Source organism: Sus scrofa, chromosome 14 (assembly GCF_054392235.1).
Source record: "Sus scrofa isolate SSC_HxYL_T2T_F1_AM1 chromosome 14, Sscrofa_HxYL_maternal_Yorkshire_Landrace_v2.0, whole genome shotgun sequence".
In the NCBI taxonomy this organism is placed as follows: domain Eukaryota; kingdom Metazoa; phylum Chordata; class Mammalia; order Artiodactyla; family Suidae; genus Sus; species Sus scrofa.
This window is the reverse complement of record NC_139396.1, coordinates 64,857,367-64,869,723: the sequence shown is the minus strand read 5'-3', so window position 1 is coordinate 64,869,723 and position 12,357 is coordinate 64,857,367. Positions and strand designations below refer to the sequence as shown.

At 44.8% G+C, this 12,357-nt stretch overlaps 1 protein-coding gene across 5 annotated transcripts in view; it reads right to left on the bottom strand.

The window, feature by feature from the left end:
• Positions 1-12,357, bottom strand: part of MYO18B (myosin XVIIIB) — a 237,319-nt gene that overhangs the window by 83,148 nt on the left and 141,814 nt on the right. For all 5 annotated transcript variants that reach the window (XM_084994645.1, XM_084994642.1, XM_084994641.1 and 2 more), the window contains exon 34: positions 4,707-4,859. In XM_084994645.1, coding sequence (XP_084850771.1) covers positions 4,707-4,859 — 153 coding nt within the window. The remainder of the gene's footprint in view (positions 1-4,706; positions 4,860-12,357) is intronic.

The following is a 12,357-nucleotide window of genomic DNA, read 5'->3' as shown; positions in this document are numbered from 1 at the left end:
GCAGGGGGCTGGGGGCCAGTGCAGAGATGCAGGTTCAACCCCTGGCCCAGCAAAGTGGGTTAAAGGAGCCAGCCTTACCACAGCTGTGATGTAGGTCACAGCTGTGGCTCGGATTCAATCCCTGGCCTGGGAACTTCGATGCGCCAGTATGTATGTATGTATGTATGTATATGTGTGTGTGTGTGTGTGTGTAAGTAAACTGGCTGAACTAGGCTCTTCTCACACGAAAGCTTCACCGTCCATTTCTCACCTGCAAAATGGACATACACCACCAAACCTGAAAGCAAGTTTTGAGGAATAAATGAGGTCCTTGATTCCCAAACAGTGATCCTAAGACCAGCATTAGAATCCCCTAATGTGACTGTTAAAAAATGTATATCCTGGGCCTCAATCTTAATGGGGAAAAAAAAAAAGGAGGTGGGGGATCCAGAAATCTATTATTTTTTTAAATGGTGCTTAAGTTATCTGATGTGCAGCCAAGTTTGGGGACCCCAAAAAGGAAAAGCCTGATACACAGTAAGCAGGTACTTGAAAAATGTTACCATCATGGATACAGAACTGTCCTGATGAAGTGGGAGATTTAACTAAGAGACATAACCCCCCTTTGTCTGAAAAAGCAGCTGGGTGACTTTTCAGTTCTGCTGGCCTCATACCATCCTTCTTGTAATTATGTAGCAACTACATGCCCTATGTCCAAGTCAACAGCCCTGCTAACAGTGCTCCAAGCCTTGCTCCTGTATCCTTGCTTGCTCTGTTTCTTAGGCAGGAATGCTGTCTGCTCTGGGAAGGGGTGGTCCGGGGCTGCTTACATGGGAAAAACAAGATCCCGTATGGTATAAAAGTTGCTGAGAACAAAGACCTGGTGCTCAGACTCTGGAGGTGACTCCTCTGAGCCCCCACAGGTGCAGAAAAAACCTTGCTTTTCCACATCTCCCAGTGCCATTTGTCTCCTTCCACTGCCATAGTTTCTGCAATTGCTACAACACCAACACTGGCAGCATTAAGACATACACTGCTATGTGCCCTTGAGTAAACCACTCGACCTCTCAGAGCCTGTTTCCTTATTAGTAAAATGGGTCAAAAATAGAAGTAGCCACCTCCTTAGAGTTCTCATGAGGATTAGCTAAATAATGCACTTCTGTTGCCACCCCGACCACCCACACATCCTGTCAGCTTCAAACCAGTCCCTGGCCACCTCCTCTGGCCATTGCCATAGCCACTTAACCCAGGAAACCCTTCCTCCATCCTCGAAGGGTCCACCAGCCTCCTAACAGATCCACTCAACCCTCCTCTATCCATCCCTCACCTTAGAGGAGTGAGCCTCTAAAATATGAACCAGATTATATCACGTTCTGCTCAAAATCTCCCCATGGCTTCTCACCAACCCTGGAATAAAAATCCAAACCTTCCAGGCCCCACATGTCTGGTCTCTGTCTGCTTCTCCTTCTCCTCAATCAGCTAAGCCAAACGAGACCCTTGGCAATTCCCTATTCCCTTTACTATTTATAATAACCCATCTTATTTCCTTTATTAACTGAATTAAGAGGCGAGATGTTTCTATTTATTTGTATCATTGTTTGCTCATCCTCTTTTCCATCGGTCTTCCCTATGTTTCATGAGGGAGAGGACCATGCCTATCCCACTCACCATCACATGCTTAATCTAGCACATGTCCTGACACTGAGTAGGTGCTGCATAAATACTGAACGAATGAAACAGCTCACAGCAAACCCAACATTGAAGACGCAGCCAGCAGTGAAGTTAGCTCTCTCCTCCTTCCCTCTCCCATCTACTCTCCCTGCCTCTGTCCCTGGAGCCCTCAGGTAAAGGACAAATGCCCTGCATGGGAGAGGAGAGACAGCAATGCCCAAAGTCATCACCGCTTTATTTGATTAGCTCTGACTCTGGCATCCGGACACGTGTGCTGAGAGGCGAAGCAAGTGTACCCTGACCTCTGGTCCACGCAATCCCATCCTTATAACGATTTCCATGACAACAGCAACAGAAAGCCAAGGCTGTGAATTCCCTTTGATAGGAGCCGGATGCAGGGACGGGGAAGAAGGACTTGCAGAAGAATGAAGCTCTTTGATTCAGCTCAAGGCGCCTTCATTAAATACCACTATTTTCCAAGAACACACATTTTAACCCTGCAGAGGGAGAGTTCTCATGAATACTAAAAAAAAAAAAAAGAAAAAGAAAAAAGGAGAAGAAACAAAACTACTGAGGTTCCTTTTCAAGCACGTTCACTTATGGGGAGCGGGAGGGCTTGGACAGCATCAGGGATATTGTGACGGGAGACAGGCAGGGCACGTGGCCCCACCAAGGGGGCTGCATGAACCCAAGATACCCAAGTGATAGCCTAATGCTGGGCTGTCCTGCCTGCCTGACGGAAGGGGCTCAGGATCCTCCACCCACCCGCTTGATTAGACAAAAAGGAAGATGCAGGGTGAGACCAAAAGAGCCCCCAGATTCTGCTCTTAGAATCGCAAGCACTGGATCTGAATTCCAGTCCTGCCACCTATCTGCTGTGTTACCTCGGGCGTGCTGCTTCCCATCTCCGGACAGAACTGTCCCATCTGTAAAATGGGCATGATACCAGCTGCCCTCCCACAGGGGTACCGTGAGGACTGAGGGAGGGGACACATTCAAACACAGGTGATTCTGATTTATTGACATGGCCTTGAAGGGGCCATGAGTAATCAGCTGTTCTGGTCTCCCCAGGACTGAGGGCTTGCCCCCACATGGGACTTTCAGTGCTAAACCAGGACAGTCCAGGACGAGCAGGGAGGGTCGGTCACCCTGCTAAGAATCACAGCTATCAGAAGAAAAGGGTCCTTTAGTGTCTTCTGGTTTAACAGCACTGCGTCTCTGGGGGTGTTCTTTCCAAACCCCCACAAACCTGGTCTAACCATGAAAAAAATCATCAGAAAAACCCAGCTTGGGGGAATCTCTTACAGGACGCCTGGCCAGTACTCCTCAAAGCTGTCAAGGTCATGAAAAACACGGTGAGACTAAGAAACTCCCAGACCAGAGGAAACTGGGCAGGTGTGACAACTAAGGGCAGTGTGGGGTCCTGGGTTGGATCCTGGAACAGGAAATGGACATGAATGGAGAAAATGGTGAAATCCAAGGCACAGCAGTGACAAGGCAGATCCTCAACGTGCTGCGCCATCAGGGAATCCCTCCGGGTTTTGTTGTTTTGTTTTGTAAGATTTCTGCTTTAGCGAATAATCTCTACCTAAATCTTTCTACAGATGGGAAACTGATGACAGAGAGAGGAAGCAACACAGGTTCTGGATCCAGTTTCCAACACCTACAGCCAGACTCTGCTGCCTCCTGCTGTGTTTCCCGGGGGAGCATCATGAGCCTCTCTAGAAGGAAGAGAGAAGAGCACTGAATCTGGAGTCAGGAAACACGGTTCCAGGCCCAGCTCTGCCTTTAACTGGCTGTGTGACAGTGGGTAAATCTCACACGTTCTCTGTTCTTTGGTTTCCGCATTTGTCAAATTGGGTCCACGGGTTTCAGCAGGAAGGCATTTCTTCAGTATCTCTAACGTCCAATGCACTGGATGGGCACCATCAGAGATGAATAAAACCTGGTCCTCAAAAAGCATGTTGTTGTTTTTGAGAGTCAGTCCAAAAAGTAGAGATTATCCGTCAGAGTTTCTGGGGATATTAGAAGCCCCTAGCCAGGAGGCAAGGCTGAGGTCACTGGAGAGAGGCCAGGAAGGAGGAAGAAGGGACGGCAGTGCTCTGAGAAGGTAAGGCCACGAAAGCAGCAGCGGACACCTTGACCCCCACACCTGGGTTCCGCACGACTGGTTTACTCGAGGGGGCATGGGACTTGCACAGTAACACTAAACACACGGGCACGACCTCCCCAAGGGGTCTGCAACCACCACTCCGCAGATCTGACCCAATCACACCTTGCTAGGCCTCCTGTCCTGGGCCACATTGTCCTTACCTGGCACAGCCCTCACCTGTCACATCCCCCAAGGACCTCAGCTCCCTCCTGACCTCACCTCCTACCTGCCTCCAGTTCTTCTCTCAGCAACCAGAGATGATGGGGCCTGAATCCTGACTCTGTCCCTGTCTAGCTGTTGTGACTCTGGGGGGGTCGCCTCCCCTCTCTGCCGCCCTGTCCCCTCGCTTGTGCATGGAGATGATGTCCCCATCTCACTCAGCTCTCTTAAGAACTCCATGCCATCACCTGTATAAAGTGCCAGGTTCATGATGGGGGTTCCAGGAGGAAGCAGCCAGTGACAGTATCACTTCGGGATCAATACCACGGGCAGTGCAGTAAGTGCAGTAGTGGCTGCTATTCTCATTGTTAGGAGCAGGACTTGCATGATGAACACTATCTGTTTCACACTTAGCCCCGGTGGTCACATGCACGCATACACAGGCACGCATGCATACTGCACTCAGCCATTCTGCCCCAGGGCCCTGATCTGCCCAAGGCCTCAAAATCCTTCTGCCTCAGCCCTAAAGAAGGGAACAGGACTCCTTAGTCATTGAAAACCACTCTCCCCTCATCTACCATATCCATGTGGCCCATCCAGGCCCCACCCCCCACCCAGTGTCCCCCGCCGCCTCCCATGATCTATGAAAGTCTGAGGTCAGGGTTATGGCCATGCCCACATCTGGACAGGAGAACTATTCTCCCAGGCTGGCTGCAGTATCCTCTCCGCTGGTTCTGACACCCACCTGGCTCTGCACCTTCTCCAGCTCCTCCTTGCTGACCGACGTCTTGCTATCCTCCATGGTCCCCAGTAGGAGCTGTACATCTGACAAGAGCGCGTGAGTCCTTCTCAGGTCCCTCCGAAGACGCTTCTCCACATCAAAGTCCCGATGGCCAATCTAGAAGCCAAGGGAAGGCTCTCGTCAGCTAAGATGACAAAGCGGTGGCCAGGGTCCAGGTTCTCTGGAACCAGGCTCCCTGAGTTCAAATCCTGCCTCCACCACCCACACAAGACCCTTCTCCTCCCTGAGCCTCAGCCTCCTAACCTATAAAAAAGGAATGGCAGTGACCACACAGGGCTGCTGTGAAAATCAAAGAGGCGCTTAGCCTAAAGCATAACTTACAGTAAAGGTACAACAGATCTGAGCTCCTATCATTACTATTACGACAGCCTTTAAGGACCAAAGTCATTCTGTCTCATAACTGGCACCAGAGCCATCAGTATGGGCTCTCTTCACCTTGCAAGAGCCTGCATGTCAGGTGAGGCCCTCTGCTGGTAGAAGTCAGGACAGCAGCCGCCCTTGGTTGGGGGGCAGTGTCTGGGTAACACAGGAGGATGACCTTGGGGGTGATCTGGGGCTGGTTTTATGAGTGGATGAAAATTCAGTGAGCAGATAGAGGAGGTGAGGTGTGCTTCCCTGCATGTATGTTACACCTCCGTAAAGAGGGTTAAAAATAGCTGTGCTGCTTTTGAAGGTCTGAATCAGCCCTAAGCTTTTCTGTCCCTTGAGTCGGTCTCTTTTGCCAGTTTAAAGACGGGCAAGTGAGGTCATTTCTGCAGAGGGACTTTGCCCAGAGGTGGGGACACTCTCTCCCCCATACTCCAAGGAGACACCTGTCAAGTGGCTCCTGAAGGAGCCACAGCCTGGGCTTGGCACTGGGAAGGTGAACTAGATTCCCTGACAACTCCCAGTGGCTGCCCGCACAGGCTGGGACAACCCAATGGGGGGTGCACAAGCATGCGGGGCCAGAGGAAACCCTGACAAAAACAGAGCGCTGACTTCAAAAGCACCGGAGTTGGTGTCCTGGAGAGAAACTAACATAACAGCCCCTTCTCTCTTCATTTTTACTTTTATTTTCTGGCTGCAGCTGCGACATATCAAAGTTCCCACACCAGGGATCGAACCCACACCACAGCAGTGACAATGCCAGATCCTTAACTGCTAGGCCACCAGGAACCCTAAGCCCCCTTCTCTTCAGGAGACCAAGGGAAAAAACATGGCACCACTGGTCAGACGGGGAGTTTCAAAGAAAACGGAGGGGATCCAGTTTCTACACACCTGGATATCTGTACCTCTACACTTAGTGCAACCCCTTCCTTCCTGGGTTGTCCCAAGATATACTAAAAAGAACATGGGATTTAGAATGAGGTGGCCCAGGCTTGAAAACCTGACTTACCACTTGCTGGGGGTGGGGCTGAGGCTAGGTCAGGCCACACCTATGAACCTGAACTTCCTCGTCTACAAAGAAGGAGAAAAAAAATCCCTCTCCTCCTCATTGAGATAAGACAAAGATCAGATGTGATAATAGATTTGTATGCTGTCAAGTGCTTTACAAACATAAAAGATTATGAGTATTGTCTGATAACCTAAAATGTATTTCTCTAGACTTTGTATTACTATTATGCTACCATCAGTTTTGAAGTCTTTGAAAAATGAGTTGGGTCTTAGAATATAGTCTCTTAGTTCTCAGAAGTATTGCTTTGTTAAGTTTAAAATGCTGAGATAGATGTATATATCTCAGGACTGGGCATCATGCCAGGCCCTTTGTCACATATTACTGCATTTAATTTCTATGACAGTCTCTTTAAAATAGACATTATTATTATTATCACCTTTATGAAAGTAGTACAGCTTACACTTAGAGATGGTGTGCTACAAGTTAGACACCGTTCTACACACTTCACAGGTATGAACATGTGCCATCCTTGTTGCAAATCTATGAGGTGTGCAGTATTACAATTCCCATTTTAAAGAAGATGAAACTGAGGCTTGTAGAAGTGAAGTGGTTTGCCCAAGATCACACAGCTAGTCAGAAGTGGCAGAGTTAGGACATGAACCCAGCTTTCCTGTACGCAAAGTGATAATTTAGTAAACTGTACAGTGACAGAGGTATGTTTCGCTCTTTAAAAAAAAAAATGTGTTATGGAGGCACAGAGGAGCATCCCAGCTCAGGCTGAGATGGCATCAGGAAGAGGCTTAGATATGGAGGCGCTAGCTGGGTGAGGTACAGGAAGGGCACTGCTGAGAAACCACCTTGCATATATATGTGGTTCTGGGTGATGGGCATGAGGGCAGGCCACAGATGAGAGATATTCCCTGGGGCCAGCTCATGTCCTGTGAAGTGTGTGGGGCTATTTTTTTCTTTTCACCATGCCTGTGGCATGTGGAAGTTCCCAGGCCAAGGAGCGAACCCGTGCCACAGCAGCTGACAATGCCAGATCCATAACCCACTGTGCCACAGCTGAAACTCCTGTGCAGGGCTCTTAAGGGTGTATTGTCACAGAAAAACGGAGGCATAACTGATACAACTGACATGAGAGGGTAAGCAATCGGCCCAGGATCACACAGCTCCGAAACTGTTGTCCAGGGATTAGAACCCAGGTGGCTCAGGGTGAGAATTCAAGCCTCTAACCACTGCAGCACAGTGTCTGGTGCAATCAGCCTGGCTTATTAACTCTAGAGCCCAGGTTCTTTGCCATGACCTTTCTCATTATTGCATCTGCTCTTGCTCTGCACACATCCTGAAGTGCCTTTATTTTTTTATTTTTATTTTTTATTTTATTTAATTTTAGGGTCGTACTCTTGGCATATGGAGGTTACCAGGCTAGGGGTCCAATCAGAGCTACAGCTGCCAGCCTACACCACAGCCACAGCAACACTGGATCCTTAACCTACTGAGCGAGGCCAGGGATCAAACCTGCATCCTCATGGATGCTAGTCAGATTCATTTCTGCTGAGCCACAATGGGAACTCCCTAAAGTGCCTTTAATTCCTCCTATGGGGCAGGTCAGCATCAGGGACCTTCAGGACGGCACCATCCTCAGTGCCAGAAAGATTACGGAAAAACGCTGGCACCATCTCCTTTCCAGAGGGATCACTGCAAACAAAATTCACAACAAAACCTCAGACCAAGTCATCCTCTCCTTCATAATAAATTGCTACAGGAGAGGAGGGAGGGGAAAAACCCAAAAACTCATTAGGTTAATGGGAAATAAATGTCATTCTGCACGTTTACATTTTGTAACACAAAGATTCAAATTTAGATAAAGCTGGTGAATAATTAACCAATAAATCTAAATGATGTTTAGTGTTGTTGTGGGAAACTCTATTCAAACCTCGACCGTTTCACCATTTATCATAAAGGTAAACTGTTAGGGGCAGTTGTCAAAGGTCTGTCATCAAATAACTCTCCAAGCACTTTTAACATATGATCTAAAAAATATTATTAGGGAAAACTGAGCCACTTTACAGATGGGGAAATCAAGGCTTGGAGAGAGAATGCATGTTGCTGATGTTGTACTGCAAACATGAATGTCAGATTTGGATTGCTTGATAACATTACGAAAAAAGATGGTCCACAAAAGGATAATTCTAGTTAATGGAACTTAATCACTTTTAAGCCCCATGGTAGTAGATTTAAAAAAAAAAATACAGGTTTTTAAATAACATACAGATCTCACTTCAAATCCACCTAGGCCAGTAACAAGCTACACGATCTTTGACAACGTCCTTTACCTTTTGAGCCTTGCTTCTTTCATTTATATGAAGGAACTAAGAGGACCTATCCCACAGACTTGCTGTAAATGTTAAAGTATGTTATAAACAATTAATTGTGCTTATGTACTTAGTTAAAAATTTATGGGTAAATACCAAAAGAATAAAAATATGGTTTATAGCTTTACACCCAGTAATATAACAAAAAGGGATCAGAGAAAGAAAACATTATCCATCTATCCCAAAGCAGGAAAGGGATAAAGGAAGAAGCAAAGAAAAGGGGAAATATTTGCAGCAACATGAATGCAACTAGAGATTCTCATACTAAGTGAAGTAAGTCAGAGAGAGAAAGACAAATAACATATGATATCACTTATATGTGGACTCTAAAATATGACACAAACAAACGTATCTATGAAAAGAAACAGACTCACAGACATAGAGTACAGACTTGTAGTGCCAAGGGGGAGGGGGTTGGGGAGGGATGGATAGTGGGAGGCTGAGGTTAGCAGATGTAAGCCATAAATACATGGAGGGGATAGTCAACAAGATTCAATTGCAGAGCACAGAGAATTATATTCAATGTCCAATAATAAGCCATGACGGGAAAGAATATTTTTTAAAAAGTGCATCTATATGTATAACTGAATAACTCTGCTATACAGCAGAAATAACACAGCATTGTAAATCAACAATACTTCAATGAATAGAGAAGGGGCAATAAACCACCAAAATTAAACACATGAAAAAGAAGTAATTTCAAACACATCAGTAATTTTATAAAGGTAAATGAATTAAGTTCTCCAATGAAAAGGTAGAGACCAAAACATTGCATTAAAACGTACCCAGGGGAGTTTCCGTCATGGATCAGCAGTTAACGAACCAGACTAGCATCCATGACGATATGGGTTCGATCTCTGGCCTCACTCAGTGGGTTAAGGTTCCAGCACTGCGTGAGCTGTGGTGCAGGTCTCAGATACAGCTCAGATCTGGCGTTGCTGTGGCATAGGCCGGTGGCCACAGCTCCAATTGGACCCCTAGCCTGGGAACCTCCATGTGCCACAGGTGTGGCCCTAAAAAGATGAAAAAATAAAAAAATAAAATGTATCCAGCTGTTTAAGGGACAAGGACACACACACACACACACACAGAAAAGGTAAAAAAGAAGTGAAAAAAAGCAGTCTTTCAGGCAAACTAACAGAAATCGAGCAAAATAAAATATGGCAAAAATAATTCATGGAGAAAAGGATAACATTCAATAATTAAAGGAATGATGTACAATGTGCCAAGGAAATAAAATAATAAATGTATATGCACCTAAAAATATAACCTCAAAATATATACAGAGAAAACTGTAACACAATTATAAGCAAAACTTGGCCAAACCATAATTATAGTGGGAATATAGGACTTTCTCAGAAACACATCAAGACAGAACCAAAGTTAGCAGGTAGTGATTTTTAAATAGTCATATTTTTAATTTTTCCTTTATAGTTTATGCTTTTATATTTGAATACAATATTTAAATCACAAAATTAACAAGTTTGATCCATTTGCCATGTAGGGAATCCTATACTTAAAAATAGCGAAAGTGATGCTTCTCCAGTCAAAAATTTATTAAATTTGACCATGAACTGAAGCAACTAAGAAATCTCAACAATTTCAAAGAAAAAAATTTTAGGCATTCTACTTACTATGTTATCTAAGATGTCATTAAATTAAAAATGAAAAGTAAAAACTCACTCCAAAAAATCCCCAATATTAGTAAACTTAAAACTCAGTTTTGGAGTTCCCGTCGTGGCTCAGTGGTTAACGAATCCGACTAGGAACCATGAGGTTGCGGGTTCGATCCCTGCCCTTGCTCAGTGGGTTAAGGATCCGGCGTTGCTGTAAGCTGTGGTGTAGGTCGCAGACACGGCTCGGATCCCACGTTGCTGTGGCTCTGGCTTAGGCTGGCAGCTATGGCTCCGATTAGACCCCTAGCCTGGGAACCTCCATATGCCACGGAAGCGGACCAAGAAATGGCAAAAAGACAAAAAAAAAAAAAAAACTCAGGTTTTTTTTTTTGTTGTTTGTTTGTTTGTTTTGCTTTTTAGGGCTGCACCTGCAGCATATGCAGGTTCCCAGGCTAGGGGTTGAATTGGAGCTATAGCTGTTGGCCTGTGCAACAGCCACAGCAATGCAGGATCCAAGCTAGTCTGCAACCTATACCACAACTCATGGCAACACCGGATCCTTAACCCACTGAGCAAGGCCAGGGACCAAACCTGCGTCTTCATGTCAGATTCGTCCATGTTAGTCAGATTTGTTAACCGCTGAGCCACAATGGGAACTCCAAAACTCAATTTCTAAATAACTTACAGGTTAAAGAAGAAAAACACAAAGAACAATGATGAACTTAATATGTAAGGATAATACATGCTAAGGAAACCAGCAATTCAAGGTAAATGTATTATCTTAAATGTACTTTAAAAACTCATTTTCATGAGTTCCATCGTGGCACAGTGGTTAACGAATCTGACTAAGAACCATGAGGTTGCGGGTTCGATCCCTGCCCTTGCTCAGTGGGTTAACGATCCGTTGTGGCTGTGGTATGGGTCGCAGACGCGGCTCGGATCCCACGTTGCTGTGGCTCTGGCGTAGGCCGGTGGCTACAGCTCCGATTCGACCCCTAGCCTGAGAATCTCCATATGCCATGGGAGCGGCCCAAGAAATAGCAAAAAGACAAAATAAATAAATAAATAAATAAAGTTGGAAAGGAAGAGGCAAAAACTACTCTTATTTTCAAATGGTAGAAGTGACTATGCAGAAAATCCAAAGGAATTTACAGGTGAAATATGAAAATAATAAGTTCAGTAAGTTTGCTGGATACACAAGCAACATATAACAATCAGCAATATTCCCATGTACCACTATAACTAACTGAAGTATAGAATATAGAAAAATATTCTACTCATAGTAACCACAGAAACTACAAGATTCCTAGAAATCTAATGGAAAGGCTTAAGATTTATATGAAAAAGACAGATAAATAAATAGTATTTATTACTACAAAATAAAAATATTTATGAAAGAAAATACATATGAAATACATTAAGAATATTTTATATGTCTGTGAAAATATTTATGAATATTTATGAAAATATAATTTGTAATAAATATTTTGTTATTGTGAAATAATTTTTTTTTTTGGTCTTTTTGGCTTTTCTAGGGCCACACCCACGGCATATGGAGGTTCCCAGGCTAGGGGTCTAATCAGAGCTGTAGCTGCCAAGCCTACACCACAGCCACAGCAACGCGGGATCCGAGACGCGTCTGCAACCTACACCACAGCTCACGGCAACGCCGGATCCCTAACCCACTGAGCAAGGCCAGGGATTGAACCCTCAACCTCATGGTTCTTAGATTCTCTAACCACTGAGCCATGACAGGAACTCCATGAAATATTAATTTATAATAAAATATATTTATGAAAGATAAAGCATGTCATGAATGCAATAGTTTCTTATTTCAAAAAATGTCACTTGTTCCCAACTAACTTGCAAACCAATGCATTGAAAATCCCATCAGGCTTTGTTATGGAATTTCAATAGAAAGATTAAAGGATCACAAAAAGATAAGACAATTTTAGAGATGAGAAAGATAAGCTGTTATCAAGTTATCAAAACCCAGCCTTTAAGGCCACATGGTGCAGGAATTGACAAATAAACCAGTTAAACAGAATGAGTAGCCCATAAACACAGCCATACATCTATGCAAACTGTGGAAAAATTATTCATGAAATGAATCAAAGGTAATCAACATCAGGGAACAAAATAGATTTCTACCTCACTCATACCAAGATAACATCTAGTTGGATTAAACCCTAAAAACGTCCAGAACTTTAGAAATTTGAGAAATA